Source organism: Aplidium turbinatum, chromosome 12 (genome assembly GCF_918807975.1).
Source record: "Aplidium turbinatum chromosome 12, kaAplTurb1.1, whole genome shotgun sequence".
Taxonomy (NCBI): domain Eukaryota; kingdom Metazoa; phylum Chordata; class Ascidiacea; order Aplousobranchia; family Polyclinidae; genus Aplidium; species Aplidium turbinatum.
This window is the reverse complement of record NC_137483.1, coordinates 3,484,426-3,510,903: the sequence shown is the minus strand read 5'-3', so window position 1 is coordinate 3,510,903 and position 26,478 is coordinate 3,484,426. Positions and strand designations below refer to the sequence as shown.

General features: G+C 38.3%; 2 protein-coding genes across 2 annotated transcripts; both read left to right on the top strand.

Annotated features, from left to right (window-relative positions):
• The first annotated feature begins 692 nt into the window (after positions 1-692).
• On the top strand, positions 693-3,330 carry LOC145781205 (perlucin-like protein). Its single transcript, XM_082592985.1, has 4 exons — positions 693-711; positions 976-1,088; positions 2,216-2,378; positions 2,720-3,330. The coding sequence occupies exons 2-4, from the start codon at positions 1,022-1,024 to the stop codon at positions 2,973-2,975; spliced, it is 486 nt and encodes a 161-aa protein (XP_082449111.1). The 5' UTR covers positions 693-711; positions 976-1,021; the 3' UTR covers positions 2,976-3,330.
• Positions 3,331-18,444: 15,114 nt separating this feature from the next.
• Positions 18,445-25,719, top strand: LOC145781212 (uncharacterized). Its single transcript, XM_082592992.1, has 5 exons — positions 18,445-18,539; positions 19,663-20,028; positions 20,680-20,871; positions 24,155-24,526; positions 24,852-25,719. Exons 1-5 carry the CDS (start codon positions 18,494-18,496, stop codon positions 25,052-25,054), a joined length of 1,179 nt encoding a protein of 392 aa, XP_082449118.1. The 5' UTR covers positions 18,445-18,493; the 3' UTR covers positions 25,055-25,719.
• Positions 25,720-26,478: the final 759 nt, after the last annotated feature.

The window sequence follows — 26,478 nt, the reverse complement described above, 5'->3', positions numbered from 1 at the left end:
TGCCTCAAAGTAATATTCACGATATAAAATTCTGTATCACAGTAGGTTACATCATTATAACAATTACATAGTATGATGGCCTTCTGTGCCATTGTTCATTGTATATCCGACACTTGTATCATTACTCGATAATGAGCTGATAAATGAGTATTATCGCTATATCTTAAAACTTAAAAAAAGGCCTTTCAGCAATAAAAGTGCCCTTTTTTTTATAACCCCCCCAGTTAAAAATCGTTCCGGCGCCCCTGGTCATGAACCCAAAGCGAGTGAAGCTACTGGCTTCTACCTGTAGGAGATATTGGAGAATGTTTCTGTTTCATACTCAATGCAATTTTTTCTATAGAAAGACTGAAACAGACACATCAGCTAAATTATTAAAACCTTACTTCCATTTCCTCCTATAGACTTTACATCCCTGTTTAAGCACCCTTGTAGCCATAAGGCCTATATAAGGAAGTGTGTGTCTTGGAAGCATTTAGTTTTTACTTTGAAAACCTTGAAAGTATTAAATAATGGTAAAACTATCAGCATCAGCTTTTCAAAAGTTTTCAAATGTTTTCTCGAATAGAAAAAAATGCACTGATCAAGCAATTTTATATCTGAATTTCTTTTTCATATAGTCAAGATGCTTTTAGATTTATACGAGCAACTACAGATATAAAAGTTTCTTTTTAGATTCTATACGAAGCTTCACAGAGACACAATATTTAAGTAAAACGAATCATGTTATTTACCAATATTTTATATTTGTTATTCGTTGAGTTAACTAAGGTTATGACGTTTGACAAAGAGTTTGGATATATTTTAATTATAAAAACTTTACTCTAAAGTAGACACGCTGGTAGTCTGGTACAAGTGACCTACCAAGATGTGACTTTATAAAAACTATCTTTTAAAACGTTCGTTGTTGTTGTCCATTTTGTGTTTATCGATGGAACAATTTTTTTCTCATTCAAATCTTTTTTTATTTGAAAGGTTATCAATAAACCGTTCCAAGATATCATTTCTGACATCATAAAACATGGCTTCTCTGTCGAGCTTGCTTTGTCTTCTTGCGGTTGCTGGGATTGCCATTATGACGGCAGAAGGTAAGTATTGAGATTAAGCATTAGATTATTTCTGTTACTTTAATTAACAGCGGCTTTTATACGTTTGAGACCGATTGTTCAAAGTTCAGGCAGGTGATGGACGACTAAGTCAAGGTAGCTTCGCCCAGTGCTGCCATGCCATGCATTCCGTTTGTTGCTTGTAGACGGTGACGTGGTCAGTAGTTTATTCCTCTGCGCCGCATTGTAGGCGTTGATATTAAAGCCCTACTAATTTGCGCATACTGGAATGGGAGTGGCCAACTTCTGTTCATAGTCAATTGAGCTTGACTCAAGTGAGTTGAGAACTCCAAGGATTTCTTGGAAAATTCATAGGGATCGGTGAAGCCATTGAAATATAGTGAAAGGCATTATATTACAAATATTAAAGCTCATATTTTTATAAGAAATTTTGCAAAGTTTTTGCTCGAAATTTCTTTTAAAAATTAGATAAGTTTACTATGAAGTCCGAATTACTACCTCCAGCCCCCAGTCACGATATCGATATTTGAAAGTCAAAAAACATGTTTACAGCTAATAAATTTGCATTAAAAACAAACAAACAAACGACACCAAATGGTGTAGTAAAATTTAATTGAAGAATATTTTGGAAAAAATCTTTTCAAGCCCCTGAAGATCCTCATACTCAATTCTGCACGGTTTGGTTAAAGTTTGAGCACTAGATTGAGCTTATCCATTAATTATCTAAACTAAAGTATCGAAAGCAGATTCATGGTCAAATGCCCAGTTATCAGTTTTCGTTCGTCGTTACATGATCATCAGACTGTCTTAACCTGAAATTAGTCGAACAATCATACTGTAATGATAAAATCCCCCGACAAATTGCTGCTTTTGATATGTTTATACCAAACCTCTTCGACTGTTGTTGAATATATTTCTACCGGTTTATATTTGTACCGTATACTATTTCGTAGCAGACAAAATATAAGGTTTCTCTCTCTCACTCTCTCTTTGTTCATTCTCTCCCACAAAGTGATCACGAATTGTTGATTTTTTTCTGTAAACAAAAATCAGACTTTGATGATAATAATTTGTTTAATTGATTTTCCACTGTCTAGATTTCGGTTCCTTGATACAATCTGACTTTTTGAATTCAATTGTTGTTTCAGGCCGTTCATGGCGCGGTAACAATGCTTGGATCGACGCCGGGAACGGATTCATGTACCGGATCACCCCCAAAAAGGTCAGCTGGCATGCGGCCAGGTATTGGTGTAAGGGCATCGGAGGAGACTTGGCTACAACTGGAATGAGAGAAAATTATTGGACAAGAGTGTAAGTACATATAAAACTAAACAAACTTAAATTGAAATAAATATTAGAAAATGGAAATGACTTTTTCTCTTTTTGTACATTCATTCAACGACTGAAGACGTTGATTCAATGCAAAAAATAATTTAGAAACGGTGGGGCACTTACGCATATTGAAGTTTAATGAGAAGAATTTGAAAACCATCTGAAAATAATGATATTGTGACTGTTCGGGCGGGTTGGGTTTTGCGTTTGTGCCTCATGCACTGCAAGTAGATATATTATTTTTACAATAACTATATTTTATGCTTTTAAAAGTGAGTTAGTCACCACACTTTTAGCAACATACAATATGTTCTTCATAGAGCCGTAGCCAACACTATGCTGCTGAGAGACGAGTTCACTTGGATTGGACTTAACGATCTCAAGTATGAAGGACACTGGATGTGGGTGGACGGTGTGCGAGCCACTACTTCAAACGCCTTCTGGTACAAAGGTGAACCCAACAACTCCCACAACGAAGACTGTGGAGGAATAAATCTCAACAGAGACTTCAAAACTAACGACGCACCGTGCGGCCACCAGCATTTTGGCCTGTGCGAAGCAAAAATTAAGCACTAAACACAACTGCAGATAATCCTGGACAACGTTCCACACATCTATCATGGCTCTTGACTTAATTGATATTTACTGGCTTGCTATTTTAGCATATAAGCGCAACTCTGATTTAAAGCGACGTTAAGATTAAAATCATCTTTAATAAAAATATTTTTTGATATATATATACTGTATTTCGCAAACAAGTACCAATGTCTTTTACGTCGTTTGACAAAAATTACTTTATCATAGAAAAATTGTGCCGTGTGTTTGGTTAATGGTTGCTTGCTTTTACTGTGGCGACAGCAACTCATCATTCAAATGTAATTTAAATGGAAAATTACTGGATTTCTGACGTACAAATAAACTAATCACGCAATTTGTTTAAGTTACACGCAGTTGCGGCTATCAGAGTCAGTTTTATGAATACTTTTTTTAGCACATTTATCAGTTGAGGTTAGATAGTTAAAACATCTCTTTCCTGATGCTAAAGTTGGAAGATTGTAACCCGCTCAGCCCGTTTAAATCCGACCTGTTAGCTCAGTGGTTGCGCGCCCGACTTAAGAGGAAGCGGCGCTGGTTCAGCTCTCGGGTTGTGCCCTTGAGCAACGCATTTCAAGACTACTCTCCATTCAGCAGCACCAAGTGAATGAAATAATTTTCCTGCAACAACACTTCAACCACAAGCGTTAACTTTAGTCTGTCAGTTCAGTTCAGTTTATTTTTTGTTTTGTTGGCGTTTGACCCTGGTTCACCTGGTTTGAATTTTTTCAAAATATCGAATTTTTGCTTATCCCTGAAACTGCTCACCCGCTATCTTCTAATGCACTCTAGCATCTTAATGGACACAATAAGAGGCAGTAACACAAACTTGTAGCAAGCAAAGTGGTTTAATTAGCAACTCCATGAACACTGACACATGTATTACTCTCAAAATGTCGAATTCTACCACATTTCAGACATGATTTTCTTTGTGCACCCTTCACGTAGTAAATATCTACTGCCTTCAGTTTCTTGAATCATTGTTTATCGATTTTCATAGGCCAACAAAACTTTTTTTTATATAAAGACATGTGAGAGTCATTTTAAGGTATTTCGAGGCCCCTGATTCTGAAAATGCACTAAGTTTTCTCGAATTGGTTTTAGTTTTTGAGTTACAGCAAAAATATTTTTTTCGCAATTTTGAGCCCCTATAGATTTAACGTCGTGTCGTTTACTATATAGACAAAACTGGAAGTAATCCCAGGCACATTTCTGAGTTGTATAAACGCTATTTGGAACCAATCATGTTGATTACAATCCAAGCAAACAGCTATTTAACCTTTACTGGCCTAGTAACAATCAAAATATGATGTGAAGTAAGCCTGAGGATACAAGATGTAGAATATATAACTTGCGTTTTGCATTAATATATTTGTTGACTTCAACAGTATCAGACTTACTAAGTAAGCTACTAAGTACAAACAAAATGCATACATTGTTTTGCTTAACAAACTAGACAAATAAGCAAAACAAAGATATCGATGAACCAACGCAACTCTTTATTGTGATTGGCCTACTGAGCAACATCCATCAAGGTACGAAGGCTATTTATATAACTACAGAATACAAAGTTATGTTCTTCAGTAAAGTAGCTGCTTAGAATTTTATCCTTGCTGCGGAAGAACGTAATCTTGGCTTTGGAGTCAAGAATGCCATGTTGATCGAGATGAAGAGCCAAGATTGCAGCTACCACTTTTGATAACTAAATTATTAACTACTACAGTAGGTGGTACAGAAATGGTTTTGAGAAAAAAACTTGACCTTGCTGCAAAACATTACTGAAGGTATTGAGGTTACTTTCAGTCATGCTCATTTTCCTATTGTTTCAAGCAAATCACCACTTGAAACTAGAGAGGGCAAACAAAAAACAGAAATAGCAACATCCATGCAGTGACGGCCTTGCACACCCCATGTAAACATGATGTTCCAACTTCCTTCGAACATCCTCACCGTGCAGAAGTATCAATTTTCATTGTGATTCCACGGCTCTCTTTATGCCATGGCACTCTGAACTTCTTAGCTTTGAGCCCAGAAACGGGTTTGAGTGCAATGTTTGCATACTTTAGGAGGAACCCAGGACTTATCTTGATCACCCAGCTTCATGTCAAAGTAATAATAATAATGCTTGTTTTTATATAGCACTGTATCTATCGCAGAATGCGTTGGTCGTCTACGTTGCCTCATGCAGCAAAATATATCTGGGTTGTTTGTACATCATCCTACTTGTCAAAAACATATTTTATTAGCCTTTATGCCATTTATTTAGCCTATAGACCAGAAAAAAACTTCTTGCAGCAAAGACTTGGCCTTAGCAAAGGCTTAGGATAAAACTTCATTTGTACAAATATCCATTTCAGTAGGCCTACCTTTTCAATATAAAGCTGCATTCATAAACACATGACTTTCGGGATATTTTTCTTGTGATGTAGGCCTACTGATTCACAACTGTTTTCATTGAGTATTTATGTCTCCCTTACGTTAAACACAGTTCATTTCAACCTTTGCTTGCGTTTTGAACTTTCGTGCAATATGAATCAATTTAACTAGACAAGTGCAATTATGACATCATAATGGTAAACAGGGCTAAAAATAAGTAATTTGCTAATTGAAAGGTTTTGAGAAACGATTTTAAAATATTTTCATTGTCGAATATCTCGAAAACTAGAGCCAATTCGAAAAAACTAAGTGCATTTTCGGAATCAGGGGCCCTAAAATACTTTAAAATGACTCTCATCTTTTGGGCCAAAATTTTTTTGTAGGTCTATGTTATAGATTCACTGACTGCGAAAAGGCTGTAAAATCAATTAAAATGACACTAAAAGCATGCACTATTAGTGACTCTCAGACTTGGAGTAGGGTGAAGATGTTCCACGTGGAAATTAACAGAGGAAGTGAAGTCAAAATCACGTTGTCAAATTTTGAGAAATCCTCTCTTCAGATACTGCTAAACCACTTCGAAATTTACTAATTTTTCAGAAAAATTCAGAATTTCTCCTTGGTTGAACCAGGGTCAAAGGTCAAAACCCAACAAAAATTTTTAGTTTACAAATATCAGTGAGCAAAATGGAACATTATTTCAAACTGACAAAAATTTTAAAGATTATCAAGGAAAATGAGCCACCCTAGTGTGAATGCAAACATTTTGCGTTGGCGTGATAGGTTCAGTGGTTTCATCTTGTGCCTTATGTTCGTGAGGACAACGGTTCGACGCCCATCGAAATCAAATTTTTTCTTTTAATTAATTTTTGCGTGCACGAAAGCTTTTCAAAAAAAGTAAGGTTAGGGTTAATGGGTTTAGGGTTAATTCTTAATCAAGTTGGAAAATCTTACTTTAGAGTGACCAGAATCAATTTCTTTTCTCAACTTTTTTAAACTTGATTAGACTATGTGTGTCTCCAGGCTACGTTATTTTTCAAGTTTAATGTTTAGATTTGGACCTGGAGGGCAAATATCGGCTGCTGACATTAAAAACCGGGCGAAAAAAATGAATCGGTAAAAACAGTTACGCGCGCCTCGCGGTAACCAGCAATGGCTACACTTACAGAAATATGCAAATGAGACAAAAAGTTTGTGGGAAAAAAATTGGCGACCGGGCCTCTTCAGTGGTTCAAAGATTTTACAAGTAGGCGAAACTGTCAGGATTAAGCTCTCAAAGAAGCTTTTCCAATCCGAGGGTAAAGATCAAATCAATCAATACCTCAAAAACTTATTAGAAGTTTGAATGGTTTTTGCAGGCTGTTTGTAACAATAATATTTCGTTTCATTTTGATACAAAATTCTTTCATCATGTTTTTGTTTAATTTTGAACCAAAAACAAACTCATTTTATTGTAAATTTAAAACTAAAAGACTGGGAAGTCATTCAGTCGTATCAGCGTTTAAAAGTTATTTGGAAAACTTTATAGAAATTTAGCAATATTTTGTTTCATCATAAGATTCATTGTCTGTCTACTTCGTTTACTTTTTTTGCTTCAGGTTTTTTGATAATAATTTATTTTTGACTATAAAATTGTTTCAAGTATTCTTGAAGATAAACACACGACATAATGTCACGTATACGCGATAAAGGTGGTCCCATATTCAGTTATTGAGCTTTGGGAAAGGAAAAGACAAGGGTCTTGCTGTTCTAGGCCTTCGGCACTAACGAGAAAAGGGTGACAAGTTCCTTTCTTTCGACCGCCTTTCCTTCAGCAATTACGCCACCCAGTTTAGTACACCCTGGTTAGAGGTGAGTCTTGTTTATTAACAAACAGCTTAAGCCGGGTGTCGAATCAGGTTTGCATTTTTGGAAGGCCAATGCTTTATCCGCTGGGCCATTTCACCGCTTTTTACAATAAACTGACGGCTAATGCTGCACCAAGCAAAACATTAAGCGATTATTTTTGGCAGCAAAACGTAGATCCAATGCAAGAACTAAGACACTTCCTGGGCTGCGAACTTTTGTCATTAAATGTTTTTACACTAGTTCCAATCCGGGGCCCATGTCAAACAATACAGTTCTGAGTTCTCGCGCGAGCCTCCAGATGATCTCACAGCTTTTGTAAGTACTGTTTTTGCGACACGGTTCATGTGAAACCAGAAGGTTGCTTGTTTAAATCACATCTTGGTCACCGATTTATTGTGGTGATCGAAGCCATACGCGTGGACATCATTATAATAGCATCTGGACTGAAAGCCAAAAACGCTTGGACTTCTAAAACAATATATCAATAAGTATTTATTCTTATCTTTTTGTATTGGTTTTGTCTGTATTTGAAGATGTCTTGTTTTGGTAAATTTGGAATCTTATTAGTAGCCTACCATGCCCGAATTGTCTCCCAACAGCACTGGCAAGCCATGTCTAATTAATCACCTAAAACTTCAACTGTGCAAAACAAGATTCAAGCAAAGAATACATTATTGTCTAGAGAAAGAAAATTTAACGTGTTCGTAAAAGACTGTCATACTAGCACCCATTGGCGTCAATTTTTTTCTCAAGTAAGCTAATTCCAGGAGGGCGAGAATTTTCCATTATTTCTGAAAGCGATTTCCTAAAGTTGCCAATTTTCAGCCTAAGCGATTATGATGAACTATTTGTGAACCCCCATGTCAGTCTGTCGCAATTGTTTTGCTTCATTTTGCGTACCGTTTAAATTGGTTGTAATTGCCTAACGCATTCACTCCTTGTATTAAAATACATTTATAACGCAATTACGACACTCCTCAGGAAGCAAAAAGAAGTGTTAGCGACCATTTTTTACTTTTGCGTGTATAATCGTTTTTATTACGTAACATTCAATAGTCTTTGGAAATCGCTCTCAAATCTTAGCTGCCGGCATAAAACAAAGTTAAAAGGTTGGCTAGGTAATAATAGCGGTAATAGACGTCATTAATGCAAGCAACTGACCACACAAAAAACAATACTGACAGAATAAAAACAGGAGAAAATAAACTAAAAATACTCCGAAAAGTGTCCCACAATCAACGCCCTTATTCAATTTTTGTTATAGTCGTCATTTTATTTACGTTGAATATATGTAACTCGTGACCAGCGTCACTACATAATCACCGTTCAGCGTTTTCTGGTACAGACGTTGGAATTGATTACCACCGCACTGCGCGTGTAATCAATTGAGCGTTCTGTACCACGTTCCTCAGTTGATTGTTTTGCGTTTCTTTCTTACTATATATTGCGTTGATTTTATACACTGAATCAGTAAGTAACAAGAGGTAAATGGTTTTCACACTTGGTTGGCTATCGCTACAATTATTATTGTTTATTTTATATTAAACATCTGGAAATACAACAGACATTTAACTGGCGTCGCCGGCAGGATCTTTACAGAATTTCTACAGGATTTTAGAAACATGGAGAAACTGATCGAAGTCCTGCAACAACAAATTGTCAACCAAGAACGTCAGACGAAGGAGCAAATTGCCAGACAAGAAGAACGTCACCAGGAACGTCAAGAAGAACAAGAAAGGCGCCACCAAGAACAACTACGAGAAATACGAGCCCAAACTGCGAGATCACAGCCAACAACAATACAACAACAGGTATCTTTACCTAAGTTCGTAGCGTTCGATGCCACCACTGAACTGTGGGCAGACTATTGGAAGAGGTTTAACACCTTTGTAGCAGCACATTCAGTCGCACAAGACAAAATGCCGCAGGTTTTTCTCACCAATCAATCACCTACAATCTACAAAATGTTAACAAATTTGGCTGCGCAGGAAACAAACCCAAAAGAAGTCAACGATCTCACCATGACGGAAATTACAAATTACATGGCTCAACAATTCGACCCAAAACGCTTCATCGTGAGGGAGCGATTCCGTTTCTGGAGCGAAATGAAGCGCAAACCCGGGGAAACAGCTCAAGAACTAGCCATCCGCATACGCCAGGCAGCTGCCACCTGTGACTTCTCGTCCATTTCAAATCCATTGGACGAAGCTTTACGTACTCGTTTTATTTGTTCAATAGGTAACGAGGCTGTGCTTAAGGCGTTATTCAAAATCAGAGCTGATGAACTTACTTTCAAACGTGCGGTGGAGGTTGCATCAGAAACCGAAGAGGCAGCCAAGGTGGCCAAAGAAACTGTTTACGGCACTCCACCAGTACCAGTTGCGAAAGTAAGGACCATCAGCAAACCTCCAAAAACTAGGCAACTTACAGGTACTTTCTTTTCTTCTAAAAATAAAGAATGCTATCGCTGTGGTAATTCCAACCACAACGCCAATGACTGTAGGTTTAAGAAAGCCACTTGCCATTTCTGCAATATTACGGGACACTTACAGAGTGTTTGTCGAAAGAAAGCTAGACAGTTCAAACCTTCTAAGATAAATTGTATCGAGGAAATTAACATGCTTTCTAGTTCTTGCAGAAAACCTCGAAATTCAAAGTTGGAAGTACCGATCTCCATTAATTCGGTAACCACACACTTAGAACTGGACACTGCTACAAATGGAAATTTCCTTTCCAACGACGTCTGGACTCGGGTAGGCGCACCTCAATTGCAAGCACCAGTGTCGCAGTTCCAATCTGCTACCAAGCATCTAGTACCAATCACGGGTTCTTTCACGGCCCAGGTAACTTGTCCTTCCACGGGAAGGTCAGATAATATTCCTTTTGTAGTCACGACAGTCAAAGGACTAAACTTGCTAGGTCGTGATGCAATTTCGTCTTTAGGAATTTCTATCGATAAATTCCTTCTGTCTAACTATTCTACTTTACAGAGTATCCAGTCATACGACAAGCCTGATAAGAGTCTGGAGAAAGCATGCTCCCTCTTATGTGACGAGTTCAAAGATGTTTTTAAGCCTGAACTCGGGTGCTTACGAGATTATGAACTAGACATAGATTTTAAGTCTGATGCTAAACCTGTTTTTCTCAAACCTAGGCCTGTACCTTTCGCGCTAAAGGAGGACTTAGCACAAGCCTATGATTCGGGCATTGCACGTGGTGTATGGACACCAGTTCAGTTTTGCGATTGGGGCACACCGGTTGTTCCAGTTCGTAAGCGTTCAAATTCTTCAGAAGCGAAGGCCAAGTTACGCATTTGTGGCGATTATTCAGTCACGGTGAACCCTTCCCTGGAGACCCATCGTCACCCGTTACCCTTACCAGAAGACTTAATGCAAAAGTTGGGTGGTGGGTATGGTTTCAGCAAGATAGACTTGGCTGATGCCTACAATCAGATTCGACTTGGTCCTGACAGTCGAAAACGACTCGCATTAAGCACTCACCGTGGCGTACTTTTACAAAATGTTTTACCTTTTGGCATATCTTCTGCTCCAGGTTATTTTCAGAAGATCATGGACGACCTTACAGCCGACCTTCCAGGGGTTGCAGTCTACCTAGACGACATTCTTGTCAGTGGCACTACTGCTGAGGAGCATCTCCAGAATCTTAGACGGCTCCTCGATCGACTTCACTCAAAAGGCCTGAGGTGTAGGAAAGACAAGTGTAAGTTTGCACAACCTCAGGTAGAGTATTTCGGACACATTTTGTCCAGGCAGGGCATCTCCAAAGGTCCCAAGGTAAACGCCGTACTGGAGATGTCTGCCCCCACTGACGTATCTTCTCTTCGTTCGTTTTTAGGTTCCTTACAATTTTATTCGAAGTTTCTACCGTTGAACGCTTCTACTGTAGCAGAACCACTATACCATCTCACAAAAAAGGACATTCCTTGGAGATGGGGAAAACAAGAGGAAAACTCTTTTGCTCAGCTGAAGCATCATCTATCTACTGATGAGGTTCTTACACATTTCAATGCTTCACTTCCGGTAGGTATCGCATGTGATGCTTCTAGTGTGGGCATCGGTGCTACTTTGTTTCACCGTTACCCAGATGGCACAGAACGGCCTATAGCAAACGTTTCGAAGATATTAACAGCTTCGCAGAGAAACTATAGTCAAATTCAGAAAGAGGCTTTATCGATAATTTTTGCGCTAAAGAAATTCTATCAATATCTTTTTGGTAGATCATTCATTTTGGTCACAGATCATAAACCATTGCTTAGTCTTTTTGGCCCGACTAAATCGACACCTTCTTTGGCAGCAAATCGTTTGGCTCGTTGGGCACTCTTTTTGTCGCAATTTACATACACTATTGAGTACAGGAAGACGAAGGATCATCAAAACGCTGATGCTTTGAGTCGCTTACCAGCAGGAGGGGATAAAGTCTTCGATGAAGAGGAAAGTGCGGATGACATTGATATCGTCTGCGCTATCGATGCTTTGGATTTGCAGGTCCAGACCCCAAATGCTGCATCACTACGTAAAGAATCTTCTAAAGATCCTATCATTTCCACGGTAATGCGTTTCATTCATGAAGGATGGCCGGCCAAGTCTTCTCCACAAGACCCGGTCGAACCGTTTCGTAAGTACGCAGACTCTCTTTCTACTTGTTACGGATGTCTACTTTACGGTTCCAGAGTGGTCATCCCGTCCAAACTTCGTCCTTCCGTCCTTCAATTGCTTCATGAAGGACATTTCGGCATTGAGAGAATGAAGCAGTTGGCAAGAACGTCCGTCTACTGGCCAAACATCGATCGAGACATAGCGGAACTTTGTCACAAGTGCAGTACCTGTGGCGAATATCAACCGCAATCTAAAACCCAGGTCCAATCATGGACGGTTCCAGAAGCACCGTGGAGTCGCTTACACATAGATCATGCGGTAGAATTCATGGGTTACCATTGGTTACTCAGCATTGATGCTTTTTCTAAATACCCATGTATTCATGCTACTACTTCCTTATCTTCAACAGCTACTATCAACCTGCTAGAAGAAGATTTTGCTCATTTCGGCTATCCCCATACTATAGTTACCGATAACGCTACTACTTTTAAATCCACAGAATTCCAAACTTTCTGTAAGGAGAGGGGTATGGTGCACATCACGGGTGCACCTTACCATCCGGAAACCAATGGAGCGGCGGAGCGCCTCGTACGTACGTTCAAGCAAGCACTTCGCAAATCTTCCCTACCCCCGAAGCAGGCCGTCTTGGAATTCCTACAGCAATATCGACGCACGCCCACTCCGAGTGGCTACTCTCCAAGCCAATTACTCAACAATCGTCAGATTCGAACCAAGATCGACACGCTTCTCCCTACACCGTCTCAAGTGGTACCCCGACAAAACCCTCACAACACCGACGCCTCCGAAGGTACCAAACGACATTTCAAACCGGGAGATCCCTGTTACGCGCTATCATTCACTCCACGACGGAGCCAGGATCCTCGTTGGGTTCCAGCCGAGGTGATCAAGCGACAGGGTAGCCGAATCTTCCTGGTACGTCTGCTGCCACATGGTCTGACGTGGAGGCGCCATATGGACCAACTGCAACCTCGCTATGCATCATCGGAGGACCAGGAGCCGGGAGAAACTCCTGCACCAACAGTCGACTCCTCCGCTGTCTCCACCTCAGCCCGAACGAATTCGGACGACACACCGACTGTACCGGAATTCGGGCCACACAACCCACGAAGGTCGAGCCGTCGCCGCAGACCTCCGGCCCGTTTCGGACTTTGAGTTTTATTGTTTAATTCGGTGTCTTGTTCATATTTTTCTTTGTGTATAAAAATTATCGGGGAGGTGTTATAGTCGTCATTTTATTTACGTTGAATATATGTAACTCGTGACCAGCGTCACTACATAATCACCGTTCAGCGTTTTCTGGTACAGACGTTGGAATTGATTACCACCGCACTGCGCGTGTAATCAATTGAGCGTTCTGTACCACGTTCCTCAGTTGATTGTTTTGCGTTTCTTTCTTACTATATATTGCGTTGATTTTATACACTGAATCAGTAAGTAACAAGAGGTAAATGGTTTTCACACTTGGTTGGCTATCGCTACAATTATTATTGTTTATTTTATATTAAACATCTGGAAATACAACAATTTTCATCGTTCAAAAGCAACTTGCATGTAACTATTTTTAAATCGCGTGACATTTTCGGCACGAAAGTCGAAAAAGAAATACTCAGAACGTCAAAGAGGCAAAAGTCGCGTTTGTGACCAAAACTACAAAACGCAGAGCTTTTCGACCTTTGGAGTGGCGACGAAGATAACGGTTCATACGTAAAAGCCCATAAAACATCTTTTCTTTTTTTATCATTTTTCGATTAAATTCCCACACATTACGATTAAATTCCCACACACAACTGCAAGAACGGCATGGGGAGTTTTAATCGCACAATTTTCTGGCCTAATTTTGTTGGAATTCAATGGTTTTGTTCTTTTATTCAAGGTGGTACTTCTCCAGTTATTTTGAATGATGCCGACTGTATACGTCAAGTGTCACAGTTTTCTTTCGTATTATTGGACACGCATTGTTGCCTCACTTGAACAATTGCTGGCCACATCAGCCTTTTTTATATTGATTCAGCGTTTGGAAGCGTTAAAGCAATAACAAAAAGTGGATTTTCTGACAGGGTTTTTGTAATCAAGACGTCTTTGGAATTTGCGTGGACAATTTTGTTGCAGACGAATTCATAATTTATTCAATTTTAAGGCCGATTAGCGCACACTCAAACAATTGAATCGATTTCTCCCCTTGTTCTTAAAGGGTTGTTGCCTGTTGTTTTATTTCACCTACTTAGTTTCGCTGAACGGAGAGCTGTCCTTGGAATGCATTGCTCAAACGCACGCCCCGAGAGTTGAACCATGGTTGCTTGATTAAGCCATTTCTTCGTTCACAATCATTCGCTTAGGCAAATGAACAACGAGGTGCACTTTTTTATTGTTTTATTTTAAAACACCTTTTTGCTTTTTAATTTTCTTGATTAGCTTTTTTAATTAAATGAAATCGTGCATTTCTTACAGCATGTCTTGATCGAGCGATTATGCAAAGAGGAAGGCATAAGCAAAAACCAATGAAGTGGAAATCCACTACTGTGCAATAAAAAGATGACTTTTAACGTTTATATAGTGCGAATAGAATCGTTTCCGTTTAGGTAGGCACAATTTACTCACACTATGCATTAAACTCACGGAACTATCTGTCCATCAAAGAAATTATGAAGAGGTGTTTCCATATCACAACACAACTTTCTTTTTGACTAAAAATGGAAACATATTCCTGTTCTTAGTCATAAAGTTCTACATCCTCTTTTTGTAGACGCATTTTAGAAATTGCATTCCAATTGAAATTGCAGAGGTGTTTTTATATATGGCGCGTTTTTTATGGCTAATATTGGTAATAAAGTTGTTTTATTAAGGTATCTATAGTGTGTATAATATTAAAATCTCGTTTCAGATTTTCTATCTACAGTACCGGTAAAACATTTATAGACTTTTCGAAAAAACTAAAAAATAGATTAAAAGTGATCAAAAGTGAAAAAAACTAACTGGAAAAGGCGATCTGGTACTAAGACACTTCCTCAAATGGGCGATTTACCTAATACAGAAGCAATGAATCACTAAGAAAACAAATTAATAGTTTTTTTCTCTACAGTCTAAACCTTCAAAACATTTGGCTAGGTTAACACCACAACAGTATTTAAATAAAAGTTGTTTCTTATAGAATGAAAAAATAGATTAATTACACTGTTCAACAATTTTTCAAAAGTTGTTTGCTTCCGGTAAGAAAACAGTTGATTCTTGTGTATTTTTGGAAGCTGAATCCAAAAATGTCGGTTAAAATTGCTGATTAGCTCTAGTTTAAAATATAAATGCTTGTTTCATTTTTGTATGTTGATCTACATATGGCAAGCCTTGGTGCACTTTATTGAACACAACAGTAACAATCTACAAACGGTGTAATAATCGCATGCGTTTATATTTCAGCATAGCATATGCAACAAATAACTGTCACTTTTCAAATATAAATTTTTAATCTATTTTATCTGTTCTTCTGCTTTTGCCCTATCGCTTGTATACGGTTAATGGATCATCCCTAGATAGTTATGATCCAGCAAAAGTCAGTTCAGTTCAGTTGTTTTTTATTTCTGACCATCACATCAACAACAATACACGTCAACATAGCAAAGGTCGAGAAAAAGGTCAGCAAGCATTGATTGATTCTGTTTTCCCTGGTACCTCTTCTGTTTTCCCTGGTAACGATTAATTTTAGGGTTAGGGTTAGAGTTAGGTTAGGGTTAAGGTTAGTTAACTAACCCTAACCCTAAAATGAATCGTTCTGTCGACCTAACGTCCTGTCGACCAAACGTCCTGTCTACCAAATGTCTGTCGACCAAATGTCTGTCGACCAAACGTCCTGTCGACCAAATGACCGGGTACCTATAAACACACCTTCCTTTATTTTCGCTTCGCTCATTCGGTGAAATTTTTTGTCGAGATACATGAAACCAGCTCCTGCTTTGTCCATTGCCTTGACAAAGCTCTTCACTAAGCCCAGTTTTATGTGCAACGGTGGCAACAAAATCTTATTTGATTCAACAAGTGATGGTTGTTGAACGTTTTTCTCCCCTGGAGTCAATGATTGACGGAGAAGCCAGTCTTTCTTGATATAGTTGTAGTGGGAATGTTTCGCTCAACTATCCCATTCACAAAGAAAACAGCAGTACTTAGTATAATCCAGCTGCAGACCCATAACAAGAGCTACTACCTATAAGTCACCACACAGCTGCCATTGATGTTGGTCATGCTTTGTGCATCTTAGAAGTTGCTTTATGTTGTCAGTTTCCGTTTAGCTATTGCCGAAGATTTAAGTTACTGCATATGTGAGGGGCCCAACTCTTGCCCTGATCACCAACTTTACATCCAAAATACAAATGGCATGCTTTCCTGACCATAGCCGTAAGGGCCGTTATACTTCGTTTTTGTGAAGAAAAAGTTATTTCACCACAAATGTAGGAGAAATTGTCTGCTTTATTGATGCATTTTCGAGGCATCTGCAGAAAGAGCAGTTAAGGCTAAACACATGAAGTTTTTACAAAAGAAGCAAGCAAACAACTCAACTCAAACATAATTTTATGTCAAAATAAAAATAATACGAATAGACACGTCATCTACCTTCCAACTAATATATTAAGTGCCCAACTCTATCTGACTGCTGGAAGCTACAACAGCTAAACTCACACTGCTTTCCGCGTCAGCACGTAGGCTAAAGCACATTTTGGCATGGTGCCATATCTCAAAAACTAGAGCTAATCAACAAATTTCAAGTTGATATTCGTGATCAGCGACCCCAAATTAGCCAAGATTGACTCTATTCGTTTCAGAAGCAAATTGGCTGTTGACCAGTGTTATTATTGTTTTTTGAAAATTTAATTACAGAAATGTTAACAAATTTTGTCATCTTTCATAACTGTTGTCATGTTATGTCATAACATCTTGAAACTTTTAGAACAATGTTGTTGTAATTGTAATGTAATTAAAAATTGTTATCGTATAATTGTAATCCGATTGATCTAACTCTAGTATGGATAGGGAATCACTACGTTTGACTAACAAAAACATCGAATCCGTTCTGTGGCCTTGTGGAGATCGAGCTTGCACGAAACTTGAAAGGGCGTCGGTTCGACACTGCTGTAACGCACGCGTGTGTGTGTTTCGGCAGGTTACTTGTTATCGTAAAATAAAGAACTGCTGACTCGATGAGTTACATATCTTTTCGTTGCTTTCAGCAGCTTGTTGTGTTACAATATATTGCATGTTGTCGCCATGGGCGCCAAAGGAAGATAAAAAGACTAGTCACTGTTCTTTTAACAGGAAAGCGTGGTATCCAGTGTGCACTTACTGCACTGGTAAGTCCTGTAAGTCAAAACTGTGTCATTGTTCGCCGCTAAAACTACGTTCCTTGTCGTTGAATCATCGCAACGATTGCAAGCAACTGCGTAGGTTTGCTAACATGCTAGAGATAATTTTTATTGCTGTTGTTCTTTACTCACTTTTTAGATTGCAGTGTCAGTTGACAGACGGCTTTAACAAAAAAGTTTTTCAAGTTTTTAATTAATGCACAACTACATGTTAGAAAGCTGACAAAATAGCCAAACAGACCAATCATTAAATTTAAAATTATGGTAATTTATTCTTCTACATTTCACGAACAAGTCATGCTTTGAAATGTTTAAAGTAAGCAGAAGGGTGTTCCACAAATCTGCAGCAACCAACACATGTTCAATACTAAGGAAGTGAGAACTTGGAAAATAGTGACAAACCGGTCACGTGACCAACAGATTTAAAACAATTTAATACCAAGGCAGACATGATCATCTATAATTTGTATCAACTTGTGCCATATGATTGTATGAGGCTGTCAATGCTTGGTTTGTTGGCGGCATATTTGAGAGCTCTGGTTCGAGAGGGCGTCAGTTCGACATCGCTTAATAGTATGCGGCTGTATCTTTGGAAAAATATTTAACAGTATGTCTTAAAGTGGATATGAAATTTGGCCTCCTTGCCTCTCCGTTAGCTGAATTTAAATTTTCAAGCAACTGACGTAAGTCTGGATACGAAAACAATTCTGGTTCAGTCGCGACAATCGACAAAGAAGACGATTAGCTCAATAGAGTGTGGTTAGTGTTTCCGGTTTTAGTGCTCGGTTTGGTTCCAAGTCAAATTATATCTAAGGCTTTACAAACAGTACCAGCTGTTAGTCGTGGCCTACCCTTACATCACTATTTTATTGTTTTATGAAGGTTTAATACCTTTGACCGGCCACGTGATGTAGGCTATTTATCTTGAGGTCACCTGACCAGCAGTTTGTCTTTAGTTGAAAGTCGCTGTGTAAATGGCTCTGTGGTAACAAACGTCTTAAATACCCAGATATTGCATAAGCAATTCTGTTGGCTTCCTCCTAAGTACTCAATAACCTGTAGGCCTACTACTCAAACCATGCCTCAAAACGTCTTACAGTTGCTACAAAATTGTCATCAATATACTGCACCCTAATAGTTTAGGAGAGCAGTTATTACTTCTAAAATTCTGTATAACATCCAGTATTCACTGTCAGTCAACTCTGAATGAATAATCAAAACTAAACGTTTTATTTCCGTAAATAGTTGTAAACAAAGATCAAGATAATTGTTGATTTTATCGTATAAGTCCACAATGCGGTTAATAATTTGTGTTTTGTTTTTAACATCAAACTTGAAAGGTGAGTTTAATTATAATATTGACTGGGGTTAACATTGTAATGCAATTGTCTTGAACATCAATATATCTTTTGTAATGCTTAGAGAAAAGTCATCTCTCGATTTTATGTGACAAATATTAAAGGATTTACATCATATGCATGCTTTTTTACATTTTGGTAAATCGCGTTTGATAATTGTCGTTTGAACCCATTGTTTATGATAGCAGCGGCATCGCTAAAATATAAATAAACAGTTATTTACACTGCAGTAATAATATTCTGATCTGTATTACACAGCGCATTTATCGCACATATGCGTTGCATCCAGCTATTTACAAAGCGATGTCGATAAATTCTTCTGCTTAGCTGAGTGATGATGATTTCTGCACAACGCCGAAAGATCAGACGTTTAACTCCAGCTTCTAGTAGCATATAGTTTTGGTTTGATAAAACAAACCTTGTGCATCAAATCAAATTCATTAATAAGCTAAAAATGCTTAAAACGATATCATCATCATCATCAGGCACCTTTCTACTTGCACACTTGCGCATCAACATGAGTTAGTTGTTTCCAAGAGTAGAGATTATGAGTTAACTCACCCAGTGTCTCTAAATTGAGTCCGGTCCATGTCTGAATGTTGTCTTGCTGTCGTTTTGGTTGTCTGCCACATTTGCTGTTTCCTTCGACTTTACTTCCTGTCCAAACTTTGCTGGTTCCCCAATTTTGATTTGACATATTGATTTTATGTGATTTCATAAGTCGTACTTCTTCTATGTTCACTCAAGACAGGTTGGAAGAGAAAGATTCGATTTTGCGTCACCATCACCAGGAGATTGTCTTACTCGACTAGAGGACTTTTCTGATCTGGTGTAGGGTTCTTCGTTTTATCTGGCCTCTACCTTTTAACTAACCTGACTTGGGTGGCCCTTCCAGAAGCAGTTAGCGTCCACCAAAATATATATCAAAATAGGAATAAGTTTGTCATAATATTTAAATACACAAACTACCCAGTGTCATTACTAAAATTGTTACTTTTTTAAATCTCAGCGTTTGTGCTGACAATAATCTTTTAAAAATTTTGCTTTGTTGAAATTACAATGCTGAAAGTTTTTTAAATCTGCTGCTTTGTTGCTTTTTGTTTAGGAGGAATTTCACTTCCAAACATTCAAACAAACCTTCCTTCTCAAACCAATACATTAGCGACTGGTTATCTTGGTCTTGTTGTGAAAGCTCAGTTTAAGAAAGAAGCTTTCACCAGTTATCAATGGATAAACTCATATGAAGACAACAACAACGTTCCACAGTTTTACGTCTCTGGTGCCGGATGCGTTCCCAGAATATCAATCCATCAAACACAATCTTGTGTTGTGAACAATGGAGTGATCACTTCTACCTTGATATATCTTCAACCACTGACGACCAACCTGGATCTCAGTGTTCGAAGTAGCTACAAAAATGATGCCTCGTTATTGCCAGTTGTTGTTGCTCTTCCACATATAACACTTCGAGGTAATTTGTGTGGATTGTTGTAAAAAATAAAAATCTTGTTTTTTTTCTTTGTCGTGTGAGCCTCTGAGGCCCAGGCTCTACCATTTTACCACCCTATCTTCACGATGTTCCGGACTACACCGGAAGGATAATAAAGAGCAGCCAGTATTTGCTTTCATTATTCAAGACGCACACACCGTCTACTCCGTTAGGTGGCTTGAAAATGGGGCTGTCGTTGATGATGTGGTCTGCGGTCTGTAACGCGGTACCACATTCACAGAAGCACGATGCGAAGATGGTTGAATCGCACCTGCGCCTGTCTTTGTAGTGTCAGACCGATATAGGGCGTGTGTCGACGTCGGGGATAAAATCGATGGTCAGGCATGTGTTTAAGAGTTTGATGTGTTTGATGTTTGGAGTTTGATGTGTTAAGAGTTTGTTGTGTTTAAGAGTTGTGTTTAAGAGTTTGATGTGTTCAAGAGTTTGTTATTTGGTGTATAATTAATTACCTGTTCCACGAAAAAAGTTCTTACATAATGCAATAATTATAAAAAATTGTTTAAATATATTTTCAATTAATTTAGATCCGCTATAACAATATGCAGAGCGGAAAATGTTACATTATTATCAAATTGATTCAATAAAATGTATAAATTTAATTTTTGGCTTAAGATTGTCCACAAACACTCCAAGACAACGTATATGTACAATTCGACTCCGCTAGATACAATGACGTTGGCACATTCTATTGTTCTAACAATGGACGATTGTTCTATTCAAACGGAAGTCAACCTACTTCTGACCAAACTACTTGTCAATATAATGCTGAATGGAGTGGTCAGGATAATCTACAATGTTGGACAGGTAATATTGAAAGTAAACTATTTTAAGTTATACTGGTAAACATTCTAGGAACATGCTGATCTATGAATCTAGACACTTTTTGTTTTACTTATTTTTATACATTATTTTGCAAATATAAAGACGAACTAGACATCAAATTTTGTCCTACTGAATGTATTTTTAGCTACTCCAGTTAAGCGATGAAGATGATATACTGAAGCAGATTTAGAAAAAAGCACTTAGATATGTGCCTCTACAAAATCACAATTATGTGCCTTTATGTTTTTTGTTAAATTTTCCCGTTTTTTCTTGTTCAATCAAATCACGTTGACCTGGTCAGTAGTGTATTCAGTTAGATGCTCCTGTTTCAAACTAGCAACAGATTTGAGAGATAAAAATTTAGTTTTATTTTATTTTTTGAAATATTTAACGCTGGAATCTGTTTGCAGTAGACTAACAAGGCCTTTGTAAGGCTAGTAGGGCCAATCACCCGCTAGTGAAAAATTGCGATTACGAAGCATCAAACGACGATACTTTGCAAACAACTGGTGGGAAATAAATTATTATTATTATTGAAAGAATGACAAACAATGCAACATTTTTAATTGAAAACATCACTTACTTGCCGATATGAAGTTAACAACTTTATTTCTTGCGTCAACACACAAGCAAAAATAGACGGATAGCCTCTGTCATGTGTCCAAAGTCTCACCCATTTTGTACTTCACATTTTCCTATTGAACATTAATTCGTCTCAAAACGGTGTGAAAGAATAAGCTATTAAAAACCTTTTTGTCATTTTCTTTTTCGTCGTGTGTCACCCTGCCTTAGCCCTGAGCTTCATGCAAGCTCTTGCTCTATTGTTGAACTCGGTCAAATCCTGTGCAGAGCACCTTGCTTTTAGGACAGGGCATTCGAGAAGATATAGCTTTTTTGCTCCTGTCCGCATTTGCAACTTGTGCTTACCATGGAATACCCTCAGCGTCTCATCAAAAATTTACGCCTGCCATTGCCAGTGGCAGTTTTAGGCATTGCCAATATTTCCATGGTTTACGCTTTCCGGGAGGAAAGCCTTCTACGGGAAAAAGCTCTATATTGGCCAATCTCGTCACGGCTGCCGGCTGCCATAGTTTAACCCGCACATTGGCGGAGACCTCATTTTGATTCATTGGGACAATTGAAGCAAGAAAACTTGTTTTTTATTTCAATCGCCTGCGTGCTAGACTTTAGTCATGCATAGTGGGTGTTTCTCATCCGTTTCATGACAAGATCTTTCCTTTCTTCTGTTCACGCTTTTTCTGATGTTGGGGAAAGCAATTTCAGGCAGAATGTGCAGCGAAATGATATTCATTGGCTTGAGATAACTTGTACTTTTTTGTCATTAAAACTTAGTTGTAAGTGTATACTGTATATATACCTCTACAAAATCGGAGTGTCTAGGGAGCTGACTATGTTCAGCCCCCATCTCTACGGAGATACCTCAACGCGGTATAGAGGTGAACCCAGACTGAAAACTAGGCTCACTCATAGAAACTTCTGGGGCTAATAAACACACGGAAAAGTCCCCAACGACAATTTTTTGGCGGAAGAGGGCAGTGTCTGACGGGCAGGCATCCTGTAAGACGGGCCTCGACGAACAGAGCACCCGGCAGCACGTTGAAACCATTTCCCCTGAAACTGCACGTTTCAATATAATTGGACCGCAGCAGACATTGACCTGGCCAAGAGTGTGTGCGTAGCCCTATAGCGTAGTCACGACCACCTCAAACAACCATACAAGCGAATGGCTTCTGTCTCAATATGGACGAACCAAACAAAGCCAAATGGCGATGATATCACGGGTAACGGGGCCAGAGGCGCTGGAAGCGGGGGGGGGGGGGGGCAGGGGAGGCGGATGCCCCCCTTGCCTACATTTTTCTGTAGGTGGGGGAGGGCAGAGAGGGAAATGGTACCCTTTTAAGGTCACCTAATCTACTGTAAATTTTGCAATAACAATTTCTGCTATTCGCTTTTAGCATAATTATAATATTTTATTATTACCTCAAAATAATATTCACGATACAAAATTTTGTATCACAGGTGGTTACATCATTATAACACAGCATGATGCCCTTCCATGCCATTATTCTTTGTATACCGTACACTTATTGTATCATTACTCGATAATGAGCTGATAGATGAGTATTATTGCTATATCTTATCTTAAAACTTCAAAAAAAGTTGGCCTTTTAGAAACAAAAGTGCCTTTTTTCCATAATCTTGCCCCTCCAAGTCAAAAATCGTTCCGGCGCCCCTGACGGGGACAGGCTTGGTAGAGTTGGAAACCTTCAGCCTGGTTTCACACATTGGCGGCGGATCTATGATGATCGTCTCCCAATGAACTGCGGTGACATTGGGTTCCGGTAGCAAGACCCGTGTCTGGGCTGGCCTATCCAGGATTTCCCACATCCCACCCCACATGAGGAAGCCCTAGAAAATGTGGGGTAAACATCGGACACAGCAATTCTCATCTGGCCAGCTTGCAGCGGCTGGCGGATTACCAACTTTCAACCTACTTAACGGTCGACCTACGACCCAACGAGGCTCCTTCGAATAATGCTTTCTGGTGAGCTGGAGACAGGGAAAAGACATCCTGGAAGACCAAAAATGAAATACAAAGATCAGCTGAAAGTTTCCCTCAACCATGCAAACATTGATCTGGAATCATGGGAACAACTTGCTAGTGACAGATCACTCTGGAGAATAAGAACTAGGGAAGGCACGGAAATTTCCGAAAAATTAAACAAAACAGGATACAAAAAGCCCAAGAAAAACGAAACATTAGAAAGATAACCTAAAACTACCACGCTCTCTATCTTCCATGCTATGTGCCTTTCGCCCACGTCTTTTCTATCATTTACTGGGCCTCTAAAGCCACATACGACATCACCATCCAAAGCCAAATTCGATTTGAAGACAAACCAATGCTCGGACACGAGCTGGAGCCGACGATGAAGATACTGTATATAATTCCAACTTTTGAAAACATTTAGCTTTGATTTAATCCAACAAATATTGTGCTTCAAGCCGAAATGATTATTGCACCACCAATATTGGATACATAAAAGAATACCAAAAAAAGTGAAAGATTTTTCAAAATCGTTGCTAAAGCAACAAAATGGTGCTTTTTCGAACCTCAGCGTTTATGTTGTACACCCTTTGGTAAAATTTTTGTTTGTCTAAAAGTATGGTTTCACCACAATTTTTCTTTTAGACAGCTACTGATGGTTTATTGTTTCTTCTAAGTAATGTTGTTTTTGTTTAGGAGGGATTTCACTTCCAACCATTGCAACAAATCTTCCATCACCAACCAATGCATTAGCAACTGGTTATCGTGGTCTTGTTGTGACAGCTCAGTTTGAAAAAAAAGATTTCACAAGTTATCAATGGATCAACACATATGAAGACAACAGCGACGTTCCACAGTTTTACGTCGGTGTTGTCGGATGCGCACCAAGAGAATCAATTTATGAAACAATCACTTGTGTTGAGAACAATGGAGTGATCACTTCAACCTTCACTTATCTTCAACCACTGACAACTAACCTGGATCTTAGTATTCGAAGTGGTTCATTATCCAGCGGTGATGTGTCTTGGTTGCAAATTGTCATTGCCCTTCAACACATAACACTTCGAGGTAATTTGTCTGTGAAGTTTTGCAAAAGGAAAGATAGTTGTGTGATTCATTGAATAAATAATATTAATAATATTGGTGTTGCAAGCACACTCGTGCTTTTTTAACTTCATAATAACTTAGGTATTAAAGCTTTGATTCTGTGTAGAATTAACTACCTAGTCCATAAAAAAGTTGACCGATAATGCAATAAATATTAGAATTTATTGAAACATTTTGCAAAGTAGTTTAAATACACTTTAAAATATTACAGGGCGGAAAAAATTACATTTCGGAGCATATCTTAAATTCATTCCATAAATGTATAAATTTATTTTTTTGCTTTCAGATTGTCCACAAACACTCCAAGACAACGTCTATGTACAATTCGACTCAGCTGGATACAATGACGTTGGAACATTCACTTGTTCTAACAATGGACGATTGTTCTATTCAAACGGAAGCCAACCTACTTCTGACCGAACTACTTGTCAATATAATGCTGAATGGAGTGGCCAAGATAATTTGCAATGCCGAGAAGACAATTATTGAAAGAAAGTTATTTTAACTCTTTGTCCTTTGGGACGGGTCGGTTCGTCCGTGGTATCTTTCAAAACGATCTTACTAAAGATTTATCCAACCAATACCTTTAAAAATTTATGACTTTTCCTAAAATATATTCAAGTGTTTATTCCGCCTCGAATGACATTGTTGTTGTATATAGGTTTTCAGATTAGAAAATACGACATAATTTTCACAATATAAACTGATGTCTTCGTTTGCTACTCGCTTTCTAATTATATATGGAAGTAATATGCTTATTGAGCGCTTATTTATGACTTACCGTACTGTATAACTACGAACAGTGCAATTCTTCTTTACAAAATTCGATTTATTTCATAAAACAAACAAATTGTTTTGATTTTTATCGATTTGGTCAAGAAATAACAACGAGAGAGTTCTTGATTACTCAATAGACTTTTGTATGTACACTAATATTCACATTACACTTATATTCATATGTACAGCATGTTGCTGAAATGTTTCTTGAATCGAGAGATTGGATCAAAATGAAAAGACGAAAGATTAGAGTCTCTGAAAATAACTCAATATAAGTTATACTTTATTAGTTGTTATTCTTTCGTGGAGGAAACACGTGCAGCTGTATTCTGCTTTAATAAAGCATTGCACATGTTGTACCAGCATTAAATCTCTATGTACGTGATAATTTGTATGGTTGCTTGAGAAATTATAGAAATAATTCTTCCGCTGATGAGGACTCGAAAGCTTTTAGACGCTGGTTCGACTTTCGAGATGTGGGATCGAGCAACACTTTTCATTCCACCGCTCCTAGTGACTGGAATAATTTACATACAACAAAATGAAACTTGTATCCCTCAATTTCGGTGAACCGGTCTGCGTCAACGGTTTATTGCCTCTTGTTCAGGTGTACGAAACTGCAACGATTAAAATTCATATAGATTTTCTCAGTCTTATAAAAAAAAAATTCACAATCAATCATCAATCCCAATGTCCTAGATTTCAATGTGTTGCTGTACGACTTGTTTAAAACAACTAATATTTGTATCGAGGAAATACTCAGAGAATTATCTATACAGGGTTATCACTAATTAACGTTACAACTTTAAACAACTGTATTTACAGTAACAAATAGTAGACAATTTTTGAGCAAAAAACATATAATATTATTGTCAAATAAATAAATTCAGATAATACGAAACCAAGGACATTTCCAGAAACATTTGATAAATCTACCATTCAACGTTTTATAGGCAAAGAAAACTTATTGTTTAGGTAAGACTTGATGCCAGAGTGTAGGGGGTTTAGGTTTGGGGATAAAAGAGGCTATTCTTCCTTGGAAATGAAAAACGGCACATTGGCATAAAGCTAGTGTTGCGTTCTCTTAGCACCATGTGCAGGGGCAGAATCTTGTTGGAAAAACCAATTTCGTTTTT

Coding starts and splice junctions, on each gene's coding strand:
- LOC145781205 (XM_082592985.1), top strand. CDS start 1,022: ATGGCTTCTCTGTCGAGCTTGCTTTGTCTTCTTGCGGTTGCTGGGATT. Junction 1,089..2,215: donor TGCCATTATGACGGCAGAAG/GTAAGTATTGAG, acceptor TTGTTGTTTCAG/GCCGTTCATGGCGCGGTAAC. Junction 2,379..2,719: donor GAAAATTATTGGACAAGAGT/GTAAGTACATAT, acceptor TGTTCTTCATAG/AGCCGTAGCCAACACTATGC.
- LOC145781212 (XM_082592992.1), top strand. CDS start 18,494: ATGCGGTTAATAATTTGTGTTTTGTTTTTAACATCAAACTTGAAAG. Junction 20,029..20,679: donor TCCACATATAACACTTCGAG/GTAATTTGTGTG, acceptor TTTTGGCTTAAG/ATTGTCCACAAACACTCCAA. Junction 20,872..24,154: donor TAATCTACAATGTTGGACAG/GTAATATTGAAA, acceptor GTTTTTGTTTAG/GAGGGATTTCACTTCCAACC.